Below are 26,922 nucleotides of genomic sequence, written 5' to 3'. Positions count from 1 at the left end.
TTAAATACACACTCTTCCATGGCGCATGAGTTGGTAAAGTATAACTTAAGAACATTTTGATTTCAGTGACCAAAGGATGAATCTCCAGGGATAAATCTTTTCCGATGGGGCTGCTTCCCACCCTGCACCAGTGGGCTTGTTTAATCACAGCAAACAGAACCCCAGCTCCTCAGCCAACGCTGGGAATCAGAACAATCAATCATGCCATCGAAAATCTTCAAAAATACAGGTCCTTCTCAAAATATTAGCATATTGTGATAAAGTTCATTATTTTCCATAATGTCATGAAGAAAATTTAACATTCATATATTTTAGATTCATTGCACACTAACTGAAATATTTCAGGTCTTTTATTGTCTTAATACGGATGATTTTGGCATACAGCTCATGAAAACCCAAAATTCCTATCTCACAAAATTAGCATATTTCATCCGACCAATAAAAGAAAAGTGTTTTTTATACAAAAAACGTCAACCTTCAAATAATCATGTACAGTTATGCACTCAATACTTGGTCGGGAATCCTTTTGCAGAAATGACTGCTTCAATGGGGCGTGGCATGGAGGCAATCAGCCTGTGGCACTGCTGAGGTCTTATGGAGGCCCAGGATGCTTCGATAGCGGCCTTTAGCTCATCCAGAGTGTTGGGTCTTGAGTCTCTCAACGTTCTCTTCACAATATCCCACAGATTCTCTATGGGGTTCAGGTCAGGAGAGTTGGCAGGCCAATTGAGCACAGTGATACCATGGTCAGTAAACCATTTACCAGTGGTTTTAGCACTGTGAGCAGATGCCAGGTCGTGCTGAAAAATGAAATCTTCATCTCCATAAAGCTTTTCAGCAGATGGAAGCATGAAGTGCTCCAAAATCTCCTGATAGCTAGCTGCATTGACCCTGCCCTTGATAAAACACAGTGGACCAACACCAGCAGCTGACACGGCACCCCAGACCATCACTGACTGTGGGTACTTGATACTGGACTTCTGGCATTTTGGCATTTCCTTCTCCCCAGTCTTCCTCCAGACTCTGGCACCTTGATTTCCGAATGACATGCAGAATTTGCTTTCATCCGAAAAAAGTACTTTGGACCACTGAGCAACAGTCCAGTGCTGCTTCTCTGTAGCCCAGGTCTGGGGAATGCGGCACCTGTAGCCCATTTCCTGCACACGCCTGTGCACGGTGGCTCTGGATGTTTCTACTCTAGACTCAGTCCACTGCTTCCGCAGGTCCCCCAAGGTCTGGAATCGGCCCTTCTCCACAATCTTCCTCAGGGTCCGGTCACCTCTTCTCGTTGTGCAGCGTTTTCTGCCACACTTTTTCCTTCCCACAGACCCACTGAGGTGCCTTGATACAGCACTCTGGGAACAGCCTATTCGTTCAGAAATTTCTTTCTGTGTCTTACCCTCTTGCTTGAGGGTGTCAATAGTGGCCTTCTGGACAGCAGTCAGGTCGGCAGTCTTACCCATGATTGGGGTTTTGAGTGATGAACCAGGCTGGGAGTTTTAAAGGCCTCGGGAATCTTTTGCAGGTGTTTAGAGTTAACGCGTTGATTCAGATGATTAGGTTCAAAGCTCGTTTAGAGACCCTTTTAATGATATGCTAATTTTGTGAGATAGGAATTTTGGGTTTTCATGAGCTGTATGCCAAAATCATCCGTATTAAGACAATAAAAGATCTGAAATATTTCAGTTAATGTGCAATGAATCTAAAATATATGAATGTTAAATTTTCATCATGACATTATGGAAAATAATAAACTTTATCACAATATGCTAATATTTTGAGAAGGACCTGTAAAACTTAAGTCAATAGAAGAAGACAGAATGTACAAATTTCAGACAGTAGTGAATGTTAAGACCTAGTATAGAAAAACTGGGCAAATTGAAGGTTCTTTAAAGAAATTTTGAAGGAGCCTTTTTTATATTAGCAAACCTAAAGTTAATAACTGAAGCACCAGCTCTAAATCAAACTGAGTTAACAAGTCACATCTGATCAAACTCACACTGCACTGAAACCTGAGCTGCCAAAATATATTTTGAACATATCACAATATCAGGATGCCCAAAACAGATACAAAAATGGGAATGATTGGAATGAAACAAATATCAAAATAGATATGCCAAGTTTCAGGATTTCACACTCAGCATACCAATGTAATATTCAGCCACCTGGACCCTCCGGAGCCTTCCTGCAGCAGATGTTACAGTGGTTACAGTGGCCAAGATGCTAAATATCACAACTAGCGTTGGAAGCACAATAATACCAAATAAGACAAGGTTGACAGTTGAAAACTGAACCTTGCAAACGAAACTTTCCATGATTATTGAATAATAACACTTATGTCAGGATAGTTTGAAGCTGAGTATTTACATGAAGTTATGTCAGTTGATCTTTTTACAGCCAACATTATTTTAAGTGACATGTTTTAATGTATAGATATCTAAATCAAGGGACAGGAGTCATCTACATCAGGTTTAAGTGATTTCACTGCTATTTAAAAAACAAAAAAAAACCTTTATTGTTTTAGGAGTTCCCATCTGCTTGTTGTGGTGGAGCATATTTCATGGCGTCTTCTGCCCCGCTGCCATTTATCTCCTCTGTACTAATGACTCTCTCCTGGAGACTGTGAGGTGGTTCAGTAAGGAGGAGGGGCATTGAAAGTAGATAAGGGTGTGGTTTAGCGTCAGTTAAACCATGCTCAAAAGAGCAATATGACGCCATCTGTGCCATGAAGCACAGAGCAAATCCTATTTCACTGGAAAAAATATTTTAATCAGCAAAGAGATAAGTTGGAAGCAACAGCTTTTGACTCATGTAAGCTCAGGTTAGTCAGGGAGAATAGTGGGTGCTGTCTGTTAGTGTTTATGTGACCTGACGATCATCGAGGGCCACCTATCAAGCATAATCAGAAATATGCCTCTTGTTTAGAAACATCAGATTCTCTGCTTGACATTAAAGAAATTTTCACTTCAGAGTTGAGAGTCTGGAGATAAAACTCCTTCTGTAAACTTAGATCGTTTATAAAAAACTGAACATAATCACTGTCTTTGATACAGTACAAACCGTATCATTCATACCCAGCAGGAACACGTTCAGTAACATGAGGAACTTGGGTCAGCAAAACAGAACAAAGAACTTTCAATTAGCTTTATCGTCAGATCTGGTCTCTTTGCAGCCAGATCAAACGTGAACAGCCTCCTCTGTTGCTGGATTGGTGCTCGCTGGATGAGAGAATCTTTTCAAACAGGCTTTTGATAATGAGTCAGCTCACCTGGTAATAAGATTATTGCACACTAGCAGATTAAACACGCTTTTCACACACACCGGGCTGTTGGCTGTTCTCCTCCCACCAGGCTTTCATCACCTCTGCTGGAGTGGTGTGTGAGGTGAGAGCTCTGAGCCAAACGTCTAACGCAACAGAGGATGAGCGATGTAAGAGGAGCATCAAAAGCAGCTGCCAAATGCATCAAGGAACTGAGATGATTTTCCTACACAGAAATGGGTGAAGAACCCCAAATGAACTCCAAAACTTGCAGACTGGCGAAAGTCTGCAAAGCACCCGACAACCCACCCACTCCAGTCCCCAGTGAAGCCAGAATTAGTAAACCAGTAAAAACCATTATTTTACCCTAGGACCTAGAGGCTACTAGACATGATTCTTCTTCTGAAAATATCTGGGAGAATTTAACCATCTTGGTCACAAGGCAACAACTGAACCTTTTATGACAATCACAGAGTTATTTCTCCTAAAACAAATATGCCATCATTAAGTGTAAAATTATAATGGGTATCATATACTGATGAGCAAACTTTCTGTTTGTTGGTTCTTGTAGCTGATGTTTCACCAGGAGTTTCTTCAAATATTATTCATCAGTAGATTCAGGTATGTTGCTCTACATAAAGCTAGAGTTTGAAATCAAAAGTGTGAAATTCACAAAAACTCAGCAGAATAAAAACTGGAGAGCAATAAAAACGTCAACCAAACCAAGACAGCTCCATCTACAATGACTCAACTAATTAGGGATGTAACAACATTTTCCTATCATGATTATTTTCTGAGCATTTAATCATGATTTTCAGTATCATGATTTGAAAATCTGCTGAAAGTATTACAAGCTGAAGTTACTGTAGTGGATCTGTGTAGGAATGTGTGAGCGTTGGTGAACCTGTTGTGAAGCTGGTCGGTATGACTAGAAAGGAGCTATATAAATTTAGTCCATCTACCTCTTCTCACGTGTCCAACTCTCCGCTCCACTTTAATTCACCTTTTATCTTTTTAACCTGCAGTCCGAGTTAAACTAAAAACATCAGATAAGGTTATAGCTGCACTATATATTAATTCGCAATTCTCAATGCATTATAAGTGTTTGCTATACAGCATTTGCAGAGGAAAGCTTGGGCACAGTATTTGGAAGAATATAGTTCAAGTGCCATGCATGCATGTTCTTTATGTCAATGATATAAGTTGTCCTGTTGGACAGACTTTTACTGCCCTCAAGGATTGACGTATATTTGTAGTGGCCAAGATGGGGTGGAAACATTTTGTTAAACAAAACTGGGAAAAGAGTAAGAATCTGTGGTTTAATCTTCTTCGATATCATGACAAAATTCAGCAGTAGCGTTACGATTACAAGATTCCTGCCAGTGTTAGCTCCACTACAGCTGAAGTTTTAAGATTTTGCCTGTAATAACAAACATGCTTGCTCTTTTGTTTGTTTTGGTCTTTCAGACACATGCTGAATGTGACATGGGAGCACAATGACTTCTCCTTCAACAGTAATGGCTATCTGGTGAACCCAGCCATGATAGTCATCACTCTGGACAGAGAGAGACAGTGGGACAAGGTAAGTTTCTTAGATGGCTGATGGTGGCTCATTTCCCACAGTTTTCTGTACAGAATAACTTCTTTAATGTGTTTCAGTCATCACTGCTGATCACGAACAGGTTTCAGCTCATAAAACAGGAAACCAGGGAGGTACTCTGCAGCTGCAGTACATTGGGTTTGAAGCAGAAACATTTTTGAGAAGCTAGACCTTTACTGATACCAATGACCCAATTAATGAAGTCTCATCTCCCGCTCATACACAGTGCCCCACATTTCACACACAGGAAGACAAGACTCCAGCCTCCGCTCTGAAAACATAATAACGGAAAGACAACTGTTCAGTGACGACAATTCATTGATTTATTCAAAGACGGATGCGAAAATATGAGCAAATTGGTGAACGAGATGTGAATCACTTCTTCCTCTAGTCTGCAACAACATTCTCATAGGAACAGCCACAGGCATTTTAAAACTAATTATGTTCATTTAAGGTGCAATACTTATTAAACATCAATGAGTTATTAGGACTCGGAGCTAATGGAGCTGTAATGGAAAACAAAACTACTTCCACACAATGAGAACATTTTCACCAAAGACTAGGTACATTGTCTGAAAATCGATGCTCCAAAGAAAAGCAAACAATATTTTTGTTATGGGGTTATATTCATGACAGCAATTTAAATAGATATTATAGTTTTGTAAATTTAAATACACACTGGGGTGCAAAATTGATAAATTAACCATAAAATTATGTAAAAACACAATTACTATAAATACACCATTTTATGATATTGAATGCAACTGAACCATTTCTGCGATATTTTGGCTAAATGCTAAAACCAAATCTCAAATCCAGAACATGTTGCAAGATTAGGATGCATAGTAAGACACTAAACATTGTGCATGTTTGAATAGATGTAGTTGGAATTTAAACATTCATTTTTTATCTGCGTAAAAAAGGTCTTCTTTCTACACTAAACAAAACCACAGTGCATGAAAAAATCCCTAATGGTGATGATCAAACATCACAGACGATCAGTCATATAAGAAGCAGAGTAAAGTTCAACTAATGAGTTTAGTTTATCATGCTGCCCTGCATTATTGTTAAAACTGGTAGTGTTGACTTCCGGTCGGAACATCATGGCGATGGCTGCGTGGTGAGAGAGCTCCCGAAAGAACCAGAGTAATTTCATGTGAATCCCCCCGAAAACGGCACAATTTATTTAAGCTGTAAGCGACAAAGACGTGGGGTGAGACGTTTGGTTGGATATCCGTGTGTTTTTGCCATTGGACAACGAGGCAGGAGGGAACTGTCGTGAAAGTGAGGCTAAACCTAACAACTAGCAGGCGAGCTAACACCAAGAGAGCAGCAGCAATGGGCGACCTGGAATTGATCCTGAAGGAGCTAAAAGGATTTCGAATGATAAAAGAAGAAATCGCCAAGGTAAACAATAGCCTGAGTGAGGCGGAAGAGCGTATTGGAAAACTAGAGGACAGAACTCTGAACACAGAAGAGGTTCTGACTGACATGTTAAAGCTAAACATACAGCTAGAAGACAAGCTAATGGAGTTAGAGAGCCGATCGAGGCGGGAAAACGTAAGGATTTTCTGTGTTTCAGAGGGAGCCGAGAATGAATGCGCTACGGTGGCGGCGTTCATAGAAAGCCTCCTCCACGATGGGCTGAAACTCACCGGCGATATGACTGACCTCCACATTGAACAAGCGCATCGCTCACTGGAGCCTCGCCCACCCAAAAACACGCCACCTCGCTCCATTATAGTAAAGTTTCTGAGTTTTAAAACGAAAGAAACAATCCTCCGTAAAGCTTGGCAGAGAAAAGGATTTAGATGGAATGAAAACCTAATTAAGATGGACCATGACTACCTTCACCTGATCCTTCAGAAGAGGAGAGAATATGCAGAGGTCCGCAAAGTGCTGAAAGAGAACAAAGTCCTATTCCACACGCTCTATCCAGCCAGACTAACATCAATGACTCCATTGAGGAAGCTACGGAGGACATGGCGACCAGAGGCTACGAGGTGAGGATCGTCAGGCCCCCAGAACAGCAGGTGGAACAGATCCGAAGGCTAACCTGGAGGAAAGCGGATAGGCGCACAAAGAGGAAAACAACAACCTCCAGTCGAGATGACAGCTATAAGGAGAGGTTGAGAGCTTTCAGGCAACCACCATCCGCTCCATCTGCAAATCAGTATGCGGAAAGCTGTAGCTGTGCAATCCATCCAATCTGCGGTTATTCCACTTTGTGGGTTTTGTTTTAACTCCCTCCCCCTCAGACTGGTTATGGTCATATCTGAGAGGTGAGTTTTATTTTAGGCCTCGGATGTCCCACTGAAATACAGATCTACTGAGCAGTCAGGTTTGGGTTCACCTTCATCACGCATCCAATAAGGGCCCCTCACACCAAGGACATGAAGAGGGATCTTCCCTTAGAGCGTCTTCCGGGATGCTCAATAGGGTCTAGGTTTACAGACCCCTACATTGGGAGTTGAACTGAATATACTTTGTTCGAAGTTGGTTCATGTGTTACTTGTTAAATTATTTTTTTTAGCATGAGGCTTACTCAAATCTGGGGTGAAGTGGTGGGTAGGTTTACAAAGCTGAATAGAACAATTAAAGTGGCTTCCTTTAACATCAATGGGGTACTCAACCCAATTAAGAGAGGAAAAATACTATCAAAATTAAAAAGAGACCAAATCAAAAAGCTTTCTTGCAAAAAACGCACCTTGATGATGCTGAGCATGCAAAACTAAATAAATATGTCTACTTTTCCTCACATGGTTCTGGGAGGTGAAGGGGGGTGGTGATTCTTATTTCTAGAACAGTAAACTTTGAATATATTTCTAAACATTAGGACAAAGAGGGTACATTTGTTTTGGTTAAAGGCAAAATTGATGATATTGAGGTTAATTTGCTAAATGTTTACGTTCCTCTGGGTAGCAACTGGATTTTTTATAGATCCATCTGTGAACTGATGATAACAAATTGCCATGGGTTCCTAATAAGTGGGGTTGATTTTAATATCAGACTGAACCCAAAAAACAATTCATCCAATGGTAAACTTGATACAAGTAACAACAGCAAAAAAAATTAAAACTCTAATGAATGAAGCGGAAATAGTAGATGTGTAGAGGGAGTTAAATCCCAGTTCACAGGTCTTTACTCATTATTCACCAAGCCACAATGTTTATTCTCGGATAGACTATTTCTTTATCTTTGGGAAAGTTTTACATAGACTTGTAAAATGCGAAGTAGGTTCTAATACATTGTCAGACCATTTCCTTTTGATTCTGACAGTTAACCTAGAGAGCAAAAGGAAATTCACTTCCTGGAAGATTAACTCAAATATTCTAAATAACGGTACAATTAAAGAAAAACTGCAATTTGAAATTGGATCCTACTTAGATCTTAATGATAATGGGGAAGTGACACCACCAATACTGTGGGATGCGTTAAAAGCTGTGACAAGAGGCAGGATGATATCAATTTGTTCTTATGAGAAAAAATCTAGACAGAAGAGGTTCAAAGAACTGGAAGAAGAATTGAAAAAACTACAAAACAAACACTCATTAACTTTGAAAAAAGAAATTAAGACAAACATTTTAGATGTAAAGAGAAATAGATGAAATAAATAATGTTGAAATACAGAAAAAAGCTTCTATTGACTAAGCAACGTTACTACGAGACAGGTGGGAAATCACTAAGGCTCCTAGCATACAAATTAAGAAAGCAACAGGCAGACAGAAATGTTCATAAAATACGAAACCCCTCAACAAAACAGTTAGAAACAAGTCCTGAAGGAATTAAACAATGTTTCCAACAGTTTTATGAACACCTATACATTCAAACTCAAGCAGCAGATGATCGACAAGTCGATAAAACACCTGCCTAAGGTTACAGATAACCAGAATAATCAATTAACAGGCAAGATAACCTATGAGGAGGTAAAAGAAGCAATCAAGAGATTGGGGGGGGGGATCTCCAGGACCAGACGGCTTCACCCCTGAGTGGTACAAATCCATGCAAGACCTCTTAATCCCAACTCTGGTCAGGGTGTTCAATTGGGTGATGGAAAAGAATGAAATTCCCCCCTCATGGAGAGAGGCAATCATTTCTGTTATTCCTAAAGAGGGAAAGGATGAATCAAAATGTGGAAACTACAGACCTGTAAGTGTTCTAAACATTAATTACAAATTATTCACATCTATTTTATCAAAGAGACCAGAGTACATATTACCGAAGTTAATACACAACAATCAAACAGGTTTCGTTAAACAAAGACAAGCCTAATATTATCTTAGGAAAACAATGCTCATCATGAAGGAGATAAAAACGCAAAAAAAACTATTCTTTGATAATCAGTTTGGACGCAGAAAAGGCGTTTGACTCGGTGAGATGGTTTTTTCTGTATAAAGTTCTCAAAAAATGTAACTTCCATAATACCATTATCAATACGCTAAAAGCACTATATGATAAACCAAAAGCCCGTATCAAAATCAATTGGGACTTGACAGACTCCTTTTGTCTGCATAGAGGAACAAGACATGGATGCTGCCACTCCTCTTCGCCCTATTCATTGAAGCTTTGGCCCAGTGGATTCGACAGGGACCTGACATAAAGGGAGTAATGACTTTAAATGGAGAGCAAAAATTAGCCTTGTTTGCAGATGATCTTTTAATAGCCTTAACACAACCTGCTCAAACACTCCCAAAACTAATGAATATGTTGGTAGAGTATGGTCAGTACTCTGGGCATAAGATTAATATAAATAAAACTCAGGCGCTAACATTTAATTTTAACCCAACAAAAGAACTGAAAAATGAATATAAATGGAAATGGAGTAGTGACTATATTAGGTATTTCGGGATTAAACTACACAAAGACAATTCTCAGATGTTTGAGGTTAACCATCGGCCACTAATGTCAAGCATAAAATCCGACCTCCAAAGGTGAAGTATAATTCCCTTTCTGAACTTGAGCTCTAGGATAGAGTCAATTCAAATGAATGTTCTCCGACGCATACTCTATTATTTTCAATGCCTTCCACTGAAGCCTTCCACTGAAATACCTCCCAAACAATTTCAGGATTGGGATAGGTTAATTTCTAGATATCTATGGCAAGGGAAAAGAGCTAGGATCAAATACAAAACACTACAGTTGAGGAAAGAAAATCCCGTAGACATGGGCCTCCCATGTCTACGGGATTACTATTACGCCGCCCAGATGAGGCCACTAGTTTGTATTGGTTCAGCATCCTATACATCAGGTTGGAAGGAATTGGAAGGTACCACTGTGAGGGGTATTCCAATAATGGCCCTCCTGACAGATGATAAACTCCAGAGTGAACTGAGGGCTTCAGAAGACCCCCTATTGGACTGTCTATTTTACCCCCTAAAAAGCTTAATTAAAATATGTTAACTAGAAGTCGCATCCAGAATGTTGAGATGGTGCGGCTACGATTCTGATTTTAAACCCAACAAAAGTGATGACGGATTTAAGAGGTGGTCTTTTAGGGGCATCACGTGCTACAATTCATTTCTTCACAAAGGGTCATTTAAAAGTTTTGAAGCTTTACAAATAGAGTATGGTTTAGAAAAAGCTGACTTCTATAGATACCTTCAAGTCAGACATTATTTTAACCAAATTCTGAAACAACCCTTGAGTGATAGCAATGCTGGATTTCTGGAGGTCTTCCGATCATTTATGAGTCTGGGACAGTGTAAAAAAGTGATTTCCAGATTGTACAATGGAATTCAGCTTTCAAAACAAGGGAGTACTGATTACATCAAGAAGAGGTGGGAGGCTGAATTAAAGGAACTGATCTCAACTGACACTTGGGAAAACATATGCTAACTTCAGCGGACCTTCACGGCATCAAATGTATGGCGGGAGTTTTGCTGGAAGAACATTATGAGGTTTTTCATCACACCAATCCAGAAAAGACATCTGGGCAGTTGAGATTTATGTTGGAGACTGTGTGGGACTGGGGGAGCCACACATTAACATCTGTTTTGGGGCTGCCAGGTTATTAGACACTTCTGGAAGGAGGTACGCTGTCATGTACAGCATGTTTTTGGAGTTAAGATTCCTTTTAATGTATCACTGTGTATATTATGGAAGCAAATCCTTACCATATTTCAAATGAAAAAGCATTTTCAGAAATGCTTTTTCATTTTAAGAATGTGGCTGCATTGTTTGACTCATAAATGAAATTAGTTATCAATCATCCTATTTACATTGTAATTTTCTTCTTCAAGACTGCTCATTCTTTCACTTAATTAAAATGAAAAAGAAAAAGACATTTGAGATTTATTTTTCAAAATGTACCCCAGCAAATAGATACCAAATTTCAATTTGAAATGTAAAAATTGAAAATGAAAAAGCATTTCCAGAAATGCTTTTTCATTTTAAGAATGTGGCTGCATTATTTGACCCATAAATAAAATTAGTAATCAATCATCCTATTTGCATTTGCATTTTCTTCTTCATGACTTCACATTTTATGCCATAATCAAAAAGAAAACAAAGCAGACATTGCTTTTTCGTTTTCGTGGTCCGCCTGCAAAGTCCTGCCCAGAACTCGAAAACAAAAAAGCATTCCGAGCGGCGGGCGCAGCAGAGTGACGTCAGCAGCCGCTCTTCCTCAGCTCCCTGCTGACCGAGCTACCCATCTTGTTCGGTAGGGGGCGCTGTGCACGTCTGCAGTGCATTACATTGATTGAATTGCAGCAGGGCCGAGCTCATTTGTGGCAGTGGCAGGCTGAACTGGCAGTTCCGGTAGCAGCTTTATGGCCTGGGACATCCAGCGTGTTTTTAAGCATTTATTCATATTTTTCTGTGAGTGACAATTCAGAATAGCCGCTCGTGTTCTATAATATACCGGCTGTTTGTGCAATAAATCTTCGTCATCCTTTCAACACGTCACACATACACATAGTGCTATTTATTTTCCATGTCAAGTAAATACAATCACCTTATGTTATGGGTCTAAAGCTGTTTATTAAATAATAATGAATAATGAAATCATTATGTAAAGGTAACAAGCTATAACAATAATGACATCCCATTTGCCGATAATCAGCATTAGCTTCCACAAAAACAGCGGCAACCGCATTGGCAAGCTTTTATTGCCGGTCTGGCACCTTCTGGCATCCTTGTGGAGTCCCCTGCCAGCCTGCGGCAGGCTGTGGTAGTTCCGGTGGCAGCTTCGGTGGCAGGTTGTGGCAGTTCCGCCACAGCCTGCCACCGGAACTACCAGTTCTGCCTGCCACTGCCAAAAATTGAGCTCAGCTCTGCTGCAATTTTGAGTTCTGGGCAGTACTTTGCAGGCAGACCACGAAAATGAAAAGGCAATGTCTGCTTTGTTTTCTTTTTGATTATGGCATAAAATGTGCCGTCGTGAAGAAGAAAATGCAAATGCAAATAGGATGATTGATTACTAATTTTATTTATGGGTCAAATAATGCAGCCACATTCTTAAAATGAAAAAGCATTTCTGAAAATGCTTTTTCATTTGAAATATGGTAACGATTTGCTTCCATAGTATATGGGTGATGTACAACAAAAGTTGGATAGAGATGATAAAAAATTATTTGGTTTACTTATTGCAGCCAGTAAAAAGGCCATCACACGAAGATGGCTGAAAACGGAACCACCTACCATTGAGGAATGAATTGCTACTGTACATGAAATTTATATCAAGGAAAATATTACATTTTCTCTCGGGATACAAAAAGATACATTTTATAGGATTTGGTCAAAATGGTCAGAATATGTAAAGCCTGTAAGGTCGGACTTCATGTAAAACCACATCCACCCACCTAATACCCTTATTTTAGGACACAGTAAAGTGTTCGTACCAAGGTATCTGGTTGTTAACTAAGCCTCTATTGTTTCTGATCCATTTTTATATATATATATATATATATATATATATATATATTTATTTATATGGTTTTTTTTTTGTTTTTTGTTTTTTCCAATTCAGTTTATTTATATAGCGCCAATTCACAACACATGTTGCACATACATTCCAATTAATCCTAACCATTGAACAGTTCAGTCAGATTCAGTTATTTATTCAAACTGGATAAAAAGTTTTTCTATCTAAGGAAACCCAGCAGATTGCATCCAGTCAGTGACTTGCAGCATTCCCTCCTCCTGGATGAGCATGTAGAGACAGTGGACAGTCACTGGTGTTGACTTTGCAGCAATCCTTCATACTGAGCATGCATGTAGCGACAGTGGAGAGGAAAAACTCCCTTTTAACAGGAAGAAACCTCCAGCAGAACCAGAACCAGGCTCAGTGTGAGCAGCCATCTGCCACGACCGACTGGAGGTTTGAGAGAACAGAGCAGAGACACAAAGAACAAAGAAGCACTGATCCAGGAGTACTTTCTATGGGAAGGAAAAGTAAATGTTAATGGATGTAGCTCCTTTAGTCATTTTACCTAGAAAGAAAGAACAGATAAACTCTGAGCCAGTTTTCAAGGTTAGAGTCTGAAAGAGAGCACATAGTTAGTTACAGTAAAAGCTCAGTCAGTAGCCATGTCTAGGAGAGAGAAAGGGTTAAACACTAAAAGACAGGGCTATGTGGATCATCTGTAGAGGGTGAGCATTAAGTTGTTGCCAGCAGAACGGACGATGCCCCTCTCCAGAAAGGTGTCACAGGTAGACACAGAGTCAGGCCAGGTGTAGCTTCTAGGAAGAGAAAAGAGAGAACATAAAGTAACAGCAAATAATGCGAAATTGGAGAGTAGTGTGAGAATGTAGCGAAGAGGGTGAAAGTGGTCGTTATGTCCTCCAGCAGCCTGAGCCTAGAGCAGCATAACTACAAAGATAGTTTCCGTTTCAGTTTATTTATTTTATAGCGCTTATTTACAACAATGTCGTCTCAAGGCACCCCACAAAGGGTCTGGAATGGCACGGGGCCGCCGGGGAGGCCAGACCAAACCACCGAGTGCCAGAGCCCAGCCACCCCAGAACAGGCCACGTGTTGAAGCACTAAATAAAATAAGAAACTGATAAAGTTTGTCCATCTACAGCCCACTGATGGCCATTGTTATACTAAAAACCACAAGGATTGGGATACCTCCCTCTGTCAGACTGATTATAACCATTGGAAAAGCGAAGGGGTCACACAGGTAGCAGAAATGGAGGGTGTGTTTGCACCTCAACCATAACTGAGCCGGTTTAGGCTAAACCTGACTCCCCCTTACTCCAACCAACAGGGAGGGAAGAAGATGGAGGTAAAAAATAAGGAAGATAGCTCAGGATAACCTAAGCCACTCTAACTATAAGCTTTATCAAAAAGGAAAGTTTTAAGCCTAGCCTTAAAAGTAGACAGGGTGTCTGCCTCACGGACTAAAACTGGGAGCTGGTTCCACAGGAGAGGAGCCTGATAACTAAAGGATCTGCCTCCCATTCTACTTCTAGAGACTCTAGGAACCACCAGTAAACCTGCAGTCTGAGAACAAAGTGCTCTGTTAGGAACATATGGACCAATCAGATCTCTGATGTATGATGGAGATAGATCATTAAGGGCTTTATATGTGAGGAGGAGAATTTTAAATTCTATTCTGGATTTAACAGGGAGCCAATGAAGGGAAGCTAAAATAGGAGAAATATTATCTCTCTTTTTAATTTTCATCAGAACTCTTGCTGCAGCATTTTGAATCAGCTGAAGGCTTTTAACTGCATTTTGTGGACATCCTGATAGTAAAGAATTACAATAGTCCCGCCTTGAAGTAACAAATGCATGGACTAGTTTTTCAGCGTCACTCCTAGATAGGATATTTCTAATTTTGGCAATGTTCTGGAGATGAAAGAAGGAAATCCTAGAAACTTGTTTAATATAGGATTTAAATGACATGTCCTGGTCAAAAATAACACCAAGGTTTTTTACTTTATTATCAGAGGTCAATTTAATGCCATCCAGGTTAAGTGATTGACTAAGCAGTTTCTTTTTTAAAGACTCCGGTCCAAAGACGACAACTTCTGTCTTGTCTGAATTTAGAAGCAGAAAATTTAAAGTCATCCAAGTTTTTATATCTTCAAGACATGCTTGTAGTCTATCTAACTGGTTGGGTTAATCAGGATTTATGGATAAGTAAAGCTGAGTATCATCAGCGTAAAAGTGAAAATGTATTCTATGCTGCCTGATAATTTGACCTATTGGAAGCATATATATATAGTAAAGAGAATTGGCCCAAGTACTGAACCCTGTGGTACTCCACAATTAACCCTGGAGTTTAAAGATGATTTATCATTTACATGAACAAACTGGAATCTGTCTGACAGATGAGATTTAAACCAGCCTAGTGCTGTTCCCCTGATCCCTACAGCATATTCCAGCCTTTTTAAGAGAATATTATGGTTGACTGGATCAAATGCAGCACTGAGATCTAAGAGGACAAGTACAGACACAAGTCCATTATCTGAGGCCTTAAGAATATCATTAGTGACTTTCAGCAGAGCTGTTTCAGTGCTATGATGAGCTCTGAAACCTGACTGAAACTCTTCAAACAGGTCATTGTTGTGTAAATGCTCACACATTTGATTAGCAACAATTTTCTCAAGAATTTTAGATAAGAATGGAAGATTGGATATAGGTCTGTCATTTTTCAAGTCATCTCGATCAAGCGAAGGTTTCTTAACTAAAGGTTTAATTACAGCTACATTAAAAGCCTGTGGTTCTGATCCATTTACTAAAGATAGATTAATCATATCTAAAATGGGGCTGGTAATCAGAGGGAACACTTCCTTAAATAATTTGGTTGGGATTGGGTCTAACATACAAGTTGAAGGTTTAGATGAAGCTAATATTTCTGATAACTCAGGAAGCTTCACAGGATCAAAACAGTCCAAACACAGATCAGGTTCTGCAGTTATTTCCAATGTTGTCTCACTAGATGAGGATGAAGTAATCGTCTTCAGGAGTATGTCAAAGATTTTATTTTTAATAGAATCAATTTTATTTAAGAAGAATCCAATAAAGTCATGGCTGCTAAGAGCTAAGGGAATGGATGGCTCAACAGAGCTATGACTCTGTGTAAGTTTAGCAACTGTACTAAAGAGAAACCTAGGATTATTTTTGTTCTCTTCTATTAATGATGAGAAATAAGCTGTTCTAGCTTGGCGAAGTGTCTTTTTATACAACAGTAGGCTATTTTTCCAGATTAAGTAGGAATCCTCTAGGTGTGTAGAGCATCATTTACTCTCCAATTTTCTAACATTGTGCTTTAAAGTATGCAGCTTTGAATTAAACCAAGGAGCTGGCCTCCTATGAATAATTACCTTCTTTTTCAAGGGGGCTGCATTGTCTAATGCATCAGGCAATGATGAAGAAACACTATGAACAAAAGAATCAATTTGTGAAGGGGCAGAAACAAAATTATTGCCCTCTACTGTGTTTAACTGTGATAATGAGGAAATTAAAAGTGGAACAGATTCTTTAAAGGTTGTTACAGCATTGCCTGATATTGATCTACTATAATGAAATTTTCTTTCAGGTGTGGAGTACTCGGTTAAATTAAACTCAATGGTTATTAAGAAATGGTCAGACAGGACAGGGTTATGAGAGAATATTGTTATGTCTTTACACTCAATGCCATATGTCAGCACAAGGTCCAGAGAATGAAGACAAAGGTGGGTAGGTTTGTTAATGTTTTGAGCGAAGCCAATTGAGTCTAAGATAGCATTAAACGCTATATTTAGGCTATCACTTTCAGTGTCAACATGATTGTTAAAATCCCCCACTATAATAACTTTATCTGTATTTAACACTAAATCAGATAAAAGGTCTGAAAACTGATCTAAAAATTGAGAGTAAGGGCCTGGTGGACGGTACAAAACAACAAACAGAAGTGGTTTTAATACTTTGCAATTTGGATGAGGAAAACTAAGGAATAAATATTCAAAAGAGTTGTAGCAATTGATTGGTCTGGGACTAATCAATAAATCAGACTGAAAGATGGTTGCTACTCCTCCTCGCCCAGTATTTCGAGGAATGTGAAAATTTTAATAATTAGTAGGAGTTGACTCATTTATAGTAACATAATCCTCTTGCTGCAGCCAGGTTTCTGTGAGGCAAAATAAATCAATCTGATTGTCACAAATCAGGTCACTAACTAGCAAAGTCTTTGAAGAGAGAGATCTTCAGATGTTCAGTAGACCACATTTAATTGTTTTATTTTTAGTCTGGGTTTTGTTTATTTCTATGAGATTTTCCTGATTTCCTCCTTTTAGATTATTTTTTAATCTATTCAATTTTGGCTGTGGGCGAGACACTGTCTTAATAGGGTAATGGGTGGGTAGCAGTACAGAAGCTGCAGAGAGGAGTGTTAAACGTATTTTTTATTTACTCACTCTTCTTTTTGGTGTGGTTTTTGTTTCTTTTCTCATTGGTGTTTTCAAGTTTTTCCGTTTGTTGGAATGGGCTATTTGCTTTGATATGTTAAACTATCAGCAAGGAAAATAAAAAGAAAATTACAAAAAAAAAAAAACAGGTAGTGTTTGTTTGGTATACCATATAGATTAATTAAGTACAACCTAAAATTCTGGCAAGATTTAAACAAGTTGGACCGTCATTCCCTGATTCTCCACTTGTTTTTTCCAACTCGCTGACCTTTACATAAACATTTCAAGCTAGAAAAAGAAAATCTCTACTTTAGAGAACAACATTTTGCTCATTTCACTAAATTCCACCCAAGATGTGTAAGGCACTCTATTTTCTGTGCTTAACTTTCTGTTGCCTTGAGCCTATTTTCACTGCAAGCTGAAAATCAATTCAACCTTTGGATTGCTTTTTTCTCCAGCCGTCTCACTGAACATGCTGCTGTGCAGCCAGCTCCTTCTATTCATACATCACCTGTTTTAATCCAGCTCTTGCCAAACAAAACGTATACACCAGACATTGCATGCATCACTGTTTCACTCAATACACCTGCATTAATGCAATGTTCTTATCACTAGCAGTTGCTGTTAAAAAGTACGTTTTCACTATAAATCATTCAGGTGCTTTAAGTGTTCAAAAGGTCAAATTGACTTGTGAAGATCCATTGGGAAGATGAACAGAAAGAAAATGTAACAGACTGAAAAGGCCCCAAAGAGGGAGGAGAATTAGTCCTGACGCAGCTGTTATCTGGCAACTGGTTAAACTGCAAGGCAATAAGAAGCTGCTTCTATTCTGCTGGTTATCTGTAATGAATACAGACCCTGAAATTATCGTCTCTCTGCTGAAAATGGATTTTTTTGTGGGAAAAGATCAACTTTTTATGCAACTTATCTCTCTTGTTCGCCATTTTAATTTAATGGTAGAAATGCTAGAAATGTCTGTATGATTGTATTTGTTTTTTGTTCTTTGGAAGTAACCAACAGTATTTTAAGCTGTGTGCTGTATGAAATTAAAGATATTTTTACTGCTTTAATGAACAATGAATACGTCTGAGGATCAGAGGAAATCTGTTTCTTCACCCTAAAGTATTTCAGTCATTTGAAATTCAGATTTACTTGACAAAATGCCCGGAAGTGGAGCAACAGCTAAGCCGCAAGAATGGTCGATATGATTGGCAGCAGAGAAAAACAACTGTAGAGTCCAAGGAGAAATTAGATATTTGCACTTCTCTCCCCATGTTCCATTTTTCATTTCATTGTGACAAGCTACACTCACTGCAGTGTTCAGATAGGATTGCTTTTTTTCCCTGTATAAACAGCAGAGATTATGATTATGCTGGCAGAAAAACAATTTGTTCAGACACTTTGTTTATCTGCAGGAAGTTACTGACATATAAAGAAGCAGTCACTTAGTTTTAAATGTTAAATAACAGAATCAGCTCACATTTGCACTGATTATCTCACATCTCAAGGTGAAACATAAGATTAGTAGTTCAAATGCCTTCTAGGAAAGAAGCTGCTGCTATCATCTACTGCTCTTATATAAACATAAACAGTGGGGAGTAGATATAGGGTTAGAGCTCTTTAAAAGAAACATAGAAAACAGGCATCAGTTTTTATGACTGATCATTTCCCAGGTTCTTTCCCACCACTACATACAAAGATGAGTGTGTAAAAGCTGGTTATTATGACAGAATGTGTTTGACAATCTACGTATGAAGTAGGTCTGTTTCTTCAGTTGACTTTATTACTATTTTTATATTTAACTGTTTATATTTAAACACTCACTGCATATCTTTTAATGGACCAGCTACTTTAAAAGAATGTGTAGCAATCAGTATTAAATACATTTCTGAATTGAAACAGTGGGAAAAAGGACTTAAAACTGCAGTAGGAGTTCTGAGAAAACTGTGGACTTGGCCCATCAGCCCCCCCAGAGATTGCTAACAACGTTGTTTCTCCGCCATTAGCATAGAGGCAGCACACCAGCAATCTGTAGACGATACTCACTGTGCGGGGGAGGAGTGTGAGCAACGTGTCCTTCTGTCAGGACATAGTGACAGTTTTAACAAATACGTAAGAAAATACATTTTAACAGAAGTTACCCACTGCAGCTTTAAAAGAAAAGCTCCTAACAAGGTCACGGCTCTTTAAAATGAGTAAACCTTAGTGACTTTGTTCCAGATCTTGATTACATATCAGACTTTTACATAAATCCTCGATTCCTTTCAACATCCAATTAAAGTCCTCTTACTGTTAAATCAGAAGAAGTTGAGTTTCATTAAGATGTTTAATTATACTGTATATGTGACCTAAAATCAATATCTTAAAGACTCTGGAAAGTAAAGCTCAACTCACAGCTCAGCTATGGATGGATAAAAATCTTAAAACAGAAAAAGAACATTGTAGAGGATTGTGCAGTTTTACTATTACTAGTTTGATGGAACATGATTTCTTCCTCATTCTTCTCTTTACTCCTGCAGGTGGGGACGTATGAGATGGGAATCCTGCAGATGAGATATCCCGTGTGGCCGCGGTTTGGCTCCTATCTTGAGCCGGTGTCGGATTACAGACATCTAACTGTGGCTACACTGGAAGAGCGGCCATTTGTCATCGTAGAAGCAGTGGACCCTGTGACTGGTACTTGTGTTAGCAACACTGTACCTTGCCGACGACAGTCCAACAAGACAGAAGCGTAAGCTTACTGAGAAAAAAAACTCTACAAATATTATATGAAATCCGTACTTCAGAAGAGCAGCAGTTTTGTCGCCACTGCATTATAGAGTTCACCATTAGAAAAGATATTAAATATCGTAAAATACTTTGTGTATCTTCATAAAACCTAAGTGTATTATGGTATTATTTTCAGGTCATTCACTCAGACCTAGTCACAGGGTAACAACACCCAGATTCATCAGCCAGAACTAAGACATATGAATGAATGAATGAATTTTTTAGTTTGTTCTAAAAAAAAAAAAAAACATACACCTGTGCGAATTGAACATTTGTAAGGCCTACAATTTAGATTATTTCAAATTTAAAACTTGACTTTTGAAGACCCTGTAATGTATGGTATAGCATCTTTAATTTCCACGTGACTTTTCAGCATATAAGTGAATGGAACAATTCAAAAACATAAGAACCTAAACAATCAAACATTGATGCCAATCACAGAGACGAAGCCACCTAACCTTCTTCACCAACCCCCAACATGTAAACACTGTCAGCACATGCAAAGTATGAGATTATGAAGACTTTGTAACATTATATGTGGATCAGATACTTCTGCAGAGGAAAAACAACATCTATATATATATAGATGTTTCCTTAGGTAAACTAACCCTCTAAAACTGAATACTGTAATACTTCTTTTAACTGCTCCAGCACTTGAAGATGTTATGCAGACACTGTGTTGTACTCTGCCACTGTTATTTCTGTCTGCAGACTCTGAGTGAATCATTCAATCATCTTGAGTAAAACAAACTCCTTTAACAAACCAACATCTGATCAGTGTTGAGTCCCTCAAACACCCTTATGTGCTTGCACAGCCATCTTAATTGATTTTGTATCTAACTTGAGAGTGCCATTAGCCATGAGATTAAGAGGCTCTTCCCCTGCCATTAGTGCATGCATGGCTTCTTATCACTCATTGAGGTGAAATACTCATTAGGCTGCTTGGCCAGAGTGCAATATCCCAGGGATCACCCTGTGACCCAATCAGGGAAATATATGTGCTGCATGGTGGGGTATCAATTAGATGGGACGATTAGGCCATGTCATCAATCCTGAACACCTAAAGACTGATATTGGTGTTCATTAGCAGGCAATAGGAGTGCTGGCCATTATCCATTACTGACAATGGTGTTAACGAGGTGAAGGGAACAGAAGATGAAAATCGCACCCCTTCAATGTTATGAAGCACAGTCGTGCTTTAGCACTCATGCTGACTGACTCTTCCAGCCTCTACAGAAATGAAAATTCCCATCAGAAAAAGTTACCCTTTCATTAAGATCATGAAAATTCTTAAAAAGCAGCAGTCAATGGAAGGTCAACGAACTAGTCAGCCTTCAACCAATAATGTCAAGAAGAGTGGAGAATCAGGAGGGTGTATATTTTTGTGTACGAGGTTTTCACTGTTGGATTGTGGGTACTGCATAGAAAATAGAAATCAGTAAATTTATTAAACTTTTTGGGAAATTCATGTACACAGTCACAACAATATAATTTCATAATAATTAGTCAAACATAGCTTTACTGAACTGGATTTTTAGTAGGAACTAAACAGTAACTTTGATGGGATCCAGTTAATGGACCTTAAAACAATAGATGTCCTAAAACCCCATAAAACTTTAAATAAACGGAAGCTAGAATGTACACTTGTCAACATAATATGACAGATCAGAGTATCACTTATAACTTTTTCTGATTTTTGGTTTAAAGATCACTTGTGAAGGAGGTTTTTTATCCAGAATTGAATCATAAATCAAAGCAAGAGAGCCTGTAAATTTAATATGCTCTTTTTCACTTTAAAGTCTGACAGGTTAACAACATACTGAGAGTCCTTAGTGGAAATGTACAGGACCTTCTCAAAATATTAGCATATTGTGATAAAGTTCATTATTTTCCATAATGTCATGATGAAAATTTAACATTCATATATTTTAGATTCATTGCACACTAACTGAAATATTTCAGGCTTTTATTGTCTTAATACGGATGATTTTGGCATACAGCTCATGAAAACCCAAAATTCCTATCTCACAAAATTAGCATATCATTAAAAGGGTCTCTAAACGAGCTATGGACCTAATCATCTGAATCAACGCGTTAACTCTAAACACCTGCAAAAGATTCCTGAGGCCTTTAAAACTCCCAGCCTGGTTCATCACTCAAAACCCCAATCATGGGTAAGACTGCAGACCTGACTGCTGTCCAGAAGGCCACTATTGACACCCTCAAGCAAGAGGGTAAGACACACAAAGAAATTTCTGAACGAATAGGCTGTTCCCAGAGTGCTGTATCAAGGCACCTCAGTGGGAAGTCTGTGGGAAGGAAAAAGTGTGGCAGAAAATGCTGCACAACGAGAAGAGGTGACCGGACCCTGAGGAAGATTGTGGAGAAGGGCCGATTCCAGACCTTGGGGGACCTGCGAAGCAGTGGACTGAGTCTGGAGTAGAAACATCCAGAGCCACCGTGCACAGGCGTGTGCAGGAAATGGGCTACAGGTGCTGCATTCCCCAGGTCAAGCCACTTTTGAACCAGAAACAGCGGCAGAAGCGCCTGACCTGGGCTACAGAGAAGCAGCACTGGACTGTTGCTCAGTGGTCCAAAGTATTTTTTTCAGATGAAAGCAAATTCTGCATGTCATTCAGAAATCAAGGTGCCAGAGTCTGGAGGAAGACTGGGGAGAAGGAAATGCCAAAATGCCAGAAGTCCAGTGTCAAGTACCCACAGTCAGTGATGGTCTGGGGTGCCGTGTCAGCTGCTGGTGTTGGTCCACTGTGTTTTATCAAGGGCAGGGTCAATGCAGCTAGCTATCAGGAGATTTTGGAGCACTTCATGCTTCCATCTGCTGAAAAGCTTTATGGAGATGAAGATTTCATTTTTCAGCACGACCTGGCACCTGCTCACAGTGCCAAAACCACTGGTAAATGGTTTACTGACCATGGTATCACTGTGCTCAATTGGCCTGCCAACTCTCCTGACCTGAACCCCATAGAGAATCTGTGGGATATTGTGAAGAGAACGTTGAGAGACTCAAGACCCAACACTCTGGATGAGCTAAAGGCCGCTATCGAAGCATCCTGGGCCTCCATAAGACCTCAGCAGTGCCACAGGCTGATTGCCTCCATGCCACGCCGCATTGAAGCAGTCATTTCTGCAAAAGGATTCCTGACCAAGTATTGAGTGCATAACTGTACATGATTATTTGAAGGTTGACGTTTTTTGTATTAAAAACACTTTTCTTTTATTGGTCGGGATGAAATATGCTAATTTTGTGAGATAGGAATTTTGGGTTTTCATGAGCTGTATGCCAAAATCATCCGTATTAAGACAATAAAAGACCTGAAATATTTCAGTTAGTGTGCAATGAATCTAAAATATATGAATGTTAAATTTTCATCATGACATTATGGAAAATAATGAACTTTATCACAATATGCTAATATTTTGAGAAGGACCTGTACATCGGCAGCTACAGACATGTGTCAAAGATACATCCCTATTGTTTTCTATGAAACAACACACACAAATGCTCCAAGGCTGTGATCCTAAAAGAAGGAATACTAAACTAATATTTTGAAGTTGTGTAAAAGATTTACACAGTGAACATTTGATAGTATACACAATTAATTTTGATGTAGTAAGTAATTTAATTTGTTTCTTAAGATAGGCTATGTCACCAGCTGGCAAAAATGGATAACTGAATTTAGCAAAAATACACAGATCTGACAATGTCCAACATGTTCTAAAGGTGTCATTTTCATCATCACATGTTCTCTAGTGCTGCCTAAACAGTTTACATGCAAATATTCTTGCACATGTGAAAACACCCATGACTGCTACAAGTGGAATGGGAGAATTTATGATGTTTGAGAAAATGACACCACTCAATCTAGGGCAAAAAGAAAGCAACACATACATTTATGATAAGACAGACAAGCAGCTGCAAAACAATCAGGTTATTGGTAAAGTAGCTGGACTTCATTAGCATGGATAAAGGTTTTGGCCATCTGAGGTCTTAATGTAGACATTAGTCTGCTTGTAAAGCCTGACACACTGTGCAAGATGGATAACATAAAATTATCTTGATATAAAACCCGGTTAAGCAAGTTTTGAGTGTTCCTTCGCTTATGAGTTAGATGCCGAAAAGAGGGAGGAGGATGAGGATGTGGTAGCAGTACTCATGACTGGGATAAAGAGGAAATAATCAGATGTCTGTTGCAACAGCAGTTACAGAAATAGCTGTTCCCAGAACAGTACGTGTCATAGGTCATCTTTGGTGAGAAAACATTAAATCAGCTGACGGTGTCCGTTACACTGAACGACTTCAACCCATAAGCTTATTTAAGATTAAGACCAGAGAGTTTCTCTCATAACAAAAGATTTGGCCTAAGACAGCCAACAATCAGCTGTTCGAACCCAACATTTAATATTTATTCATTAACAGTTGATTTTTATTTTCTGGTGGAAAAACCCCAAAAGTTCTTCTGTAAATAAATAAAAACAAAGCTCCTAAAGACAAAAAAGCTCGTCATATCCAGGGGTGTTAAAGTTTTACAGAGAAGGCCAAAATGTGTCATATCCCTAGCACAATTAGACTATTATTTAATCAGCCAAGAAGCTTTTTTCTTCAGGGATATTGTACAAAAAAATTACTTGCTGAAGCTGAAGAATTTCTGTTTCAGCTGAGCACAAAACAAAACCGGAGGTTTTCTGTGCTCAAATCAAGTTTTCCAAAGCACCAGCAGGCTTTGATTTGCTTTAGTCTGAGAAGTGTCATCCTTCCTGGTTTGCATTCATGGAATCCAGCAGTATTCTATTAATCCACAATGTAGGTCTTTCCTGAGTGTGCAGCCATGGGCCCTCACTGATCCCTCCTATTGCAGAGAACTACTGTTTTTCACCAGTTGGCTGATAAAAACAGCTGTTCCCAGTTTTTCAGGGGATTAGGATGTCTATCAGGATGAACTAGTTGGAATTTAAAACCTTGAATTTTCCTACAGACTTGTAGGATCTGGAATGGGTATGACATACTTCAGAGATGCTCCTTTACATAAAATATAAGTCAAACATATAAATATTTCCCTTTTTTATGATGTAAACTGTTGCCCAAGTTAAAATATTACTTTAAATCTGCCAGGGGTGTGAAAAAATTTGGGTTTAACTGTTTTAAAGCCTCTAAAACCGCATTTAGTATTTTACTTAATCTTTGATAACAGGTCACCTTCATTTATCACCATCTATTATTTACCAGAAATATAAGCCCCTTGTTCAGAGGCAACCTGTAATAAAGAGGACTGTGAGAAAATGGTCACAAGAAGCTGAAGAAGTTCTGCAAGGTTGCTTTGAGGCTACAGACTGGGATGCACTGTGCCAGCCACATGGAGAGGACACCAATGCCATGACTGAGTGTGTAACCAACTATATAAACTTCTGTGTGGATAACATCATCCCCACCAGAACCATGAGATGCTTCCCCAATAACAAGCCCTGGATCACCAGTGACCTGAAGGACCTGCTTAACAAGAAAAAAGAACCTTTAGAGAGGGAGACAGAGAATTATTGAGGAGTTTACAGAAGCAACATAAAGTCAAGATAAGAGACAGCAAGGAGGTGTACAAGAAGAAGCTGGAGAGCAAGCACCAGCAAAACAATATCAGAGATGTGTGAACAGGGATGAAGAAGATCACAGGCTTCAAGCAGAAGGATGATCAGACCGATGAAGGTCTGGACAGAGCCAATGAACTGAACTTATTCTTCAATAGGTTCAGTTCAGAAACCAGCTTCGCATCCTCCTCTCCTGCTCACAGCCAAAAAGACATTCCACCTTCCTTTGACCCACAGGACCCACAGCTGTCCAGTAACACCTCACATTTTTTATCTTCCACCTCAGCCCTAGACCCTTCTGCTTCTACATGTTTGCCTTCAACCATATCAGAAGATGCTGATGCTCCCTTTGCTTCCCCCTTCCACCTGTGTGTCTCAAGAAGTCAGGTGAAGAGACAACTGGAAAGACTGAATAGGAATAAGGCTGCAGGTCCAGATCATGTCAGCCCTAGAGTCCTGAAGGTCTGTGCAGAGCAGCTCTGTGGGATTCTGCAGCACCTCTTCAACCTTAGCCTGGCCCAGAAGAAGGTTCCAATGTTGTGGAAGACCCTCCTGTCTTGTTCCGGTACCAAAGAAAACTCACTGATCAGTCCTCAATGACTATAGACCTGTTGCCCTGACATCTCACATCATGAAGGTCCTAGAGAGACTCCTGTTGGCCCACCTGAGTAAGCAAACAGTAAACCATCAGGACCTCCTTCAGTTTGCTTCAGTTATGCTTATCGCTGTGGAGTTGGAGTTGAAGATGCCATTTTGGATACAAGATGGCGGATGGTGCCGACTCCGGCACAGGAGTTCCCTTCTCTAGTCGACCCCGAACTAAACCACAAATCTACAAGACTACTGATGGAAAGCTTATAGTAGAGGAGGAATTTTAAAATTTTCTTGTGGTCAAAATCAAGACTATGTGCCAGGAAGAGCTTGTGCTGCTTGCATCAAACGCATTCAACTTTAAGTGGATTGAGTCCTCTAGAAAAGTCCTGTTTGAACTGTGTTCCAATTCTAAGCAGTGGTACACGGCCTTCAAAGGAAATCAGAAAGCTGCAAATGCCATTAAAAGCTATTTAAAATCAGAATCAGAATCAGAATCAGAATCAGAAAAGCTTTATTGCCAAGTACGTTTTTGGACATACAAGGAATTTGTTTTGGCGTAGTCGGTGCAATACAGTACAAATTAAACAGTATAAACATATCTACAATATAATATAAATATAAGTGCACAGTTTTAAGTGAGTGAGAGTAAATATAGAGCAGTTTAAGATGCAAGAGCAATACAACAGTGCAGGTGATCATTGTGCAAGTAAAGCAGTGCAAGTAAAGCAGGAGTCCATGCTGAGCGTTAATGTAACACATAGAG

General features: G+C 39.2%; 1 protein-coding gene and 1 long non-coding RNA gene across 29 annotated transcripts in view; one reads left to right on the top strand and one right to left on the bottom strand.

Annotated features, from left to right (window-relative positions):
- The window catches only part of LOC124864918, a 273,328-nt gene that overhangs the window by 206,107 nt on the left and 40,299 nt on the right, over positions 1–26,922 (bottom strand). Inside the window, exon 6 of one of the 28 annotated variants that reach the window (XR_007037409.1) lies at positions 5,112–5,130. The exons of the other annotated variants lie outside the window; for them this stretch is intronic. This is a non-coding gene — a long non-coding RNA (uncharacterized LOC124864918). Of the gene's footprint in view, positions 1–5,111; positions 5,131–26,922 lie in introns of those variants that run through there. 28 annotated transcript variants of the gene reach the window in all.
- Positions 1–26,922, top strand: part of LOC124864913 (glutamate receptor ionotropic, NMDA 2C-like) — a 103,125-nt gene that overhangs the window by 46,460 nt on the left and 29,743 nt on the right. The window contains exons 4-5 of the mRNA XM_047359864.1: positions 4,727–4,841; positions 19,718–19,929. Of these exons, the coding sequence (XP_047215820.1) occupies positions 4,727–4,841; positions 19,718–19,929 (327 nt within the window). The remainder of the gene's footprint in view (positions 1–4,726; positions 4,842–19,717; positions 19,930–26,922) is intronic.

The sequence above is a fragment of the Girardinichthys multiradiatus genome, chromosome Y (genome assembly GCF_021462225.1).
Source record: "Girardinichthys multiradiatus isolate DD_20200921_A chromosome Y, DD_fGirMul_XY1, whole genome shotgun sequence".
NCBI lineage: Eukaryota > Metazoa > Chordata > Actinopteri > Cyprinodontiformes > Goodeidae > Girardinichthys > Girardinichthys multiradiatus.
Note: the sequence above shows the minus strand (reverse complement) of the source record. Positions and strands in the feature narration are given on the sequence as shown.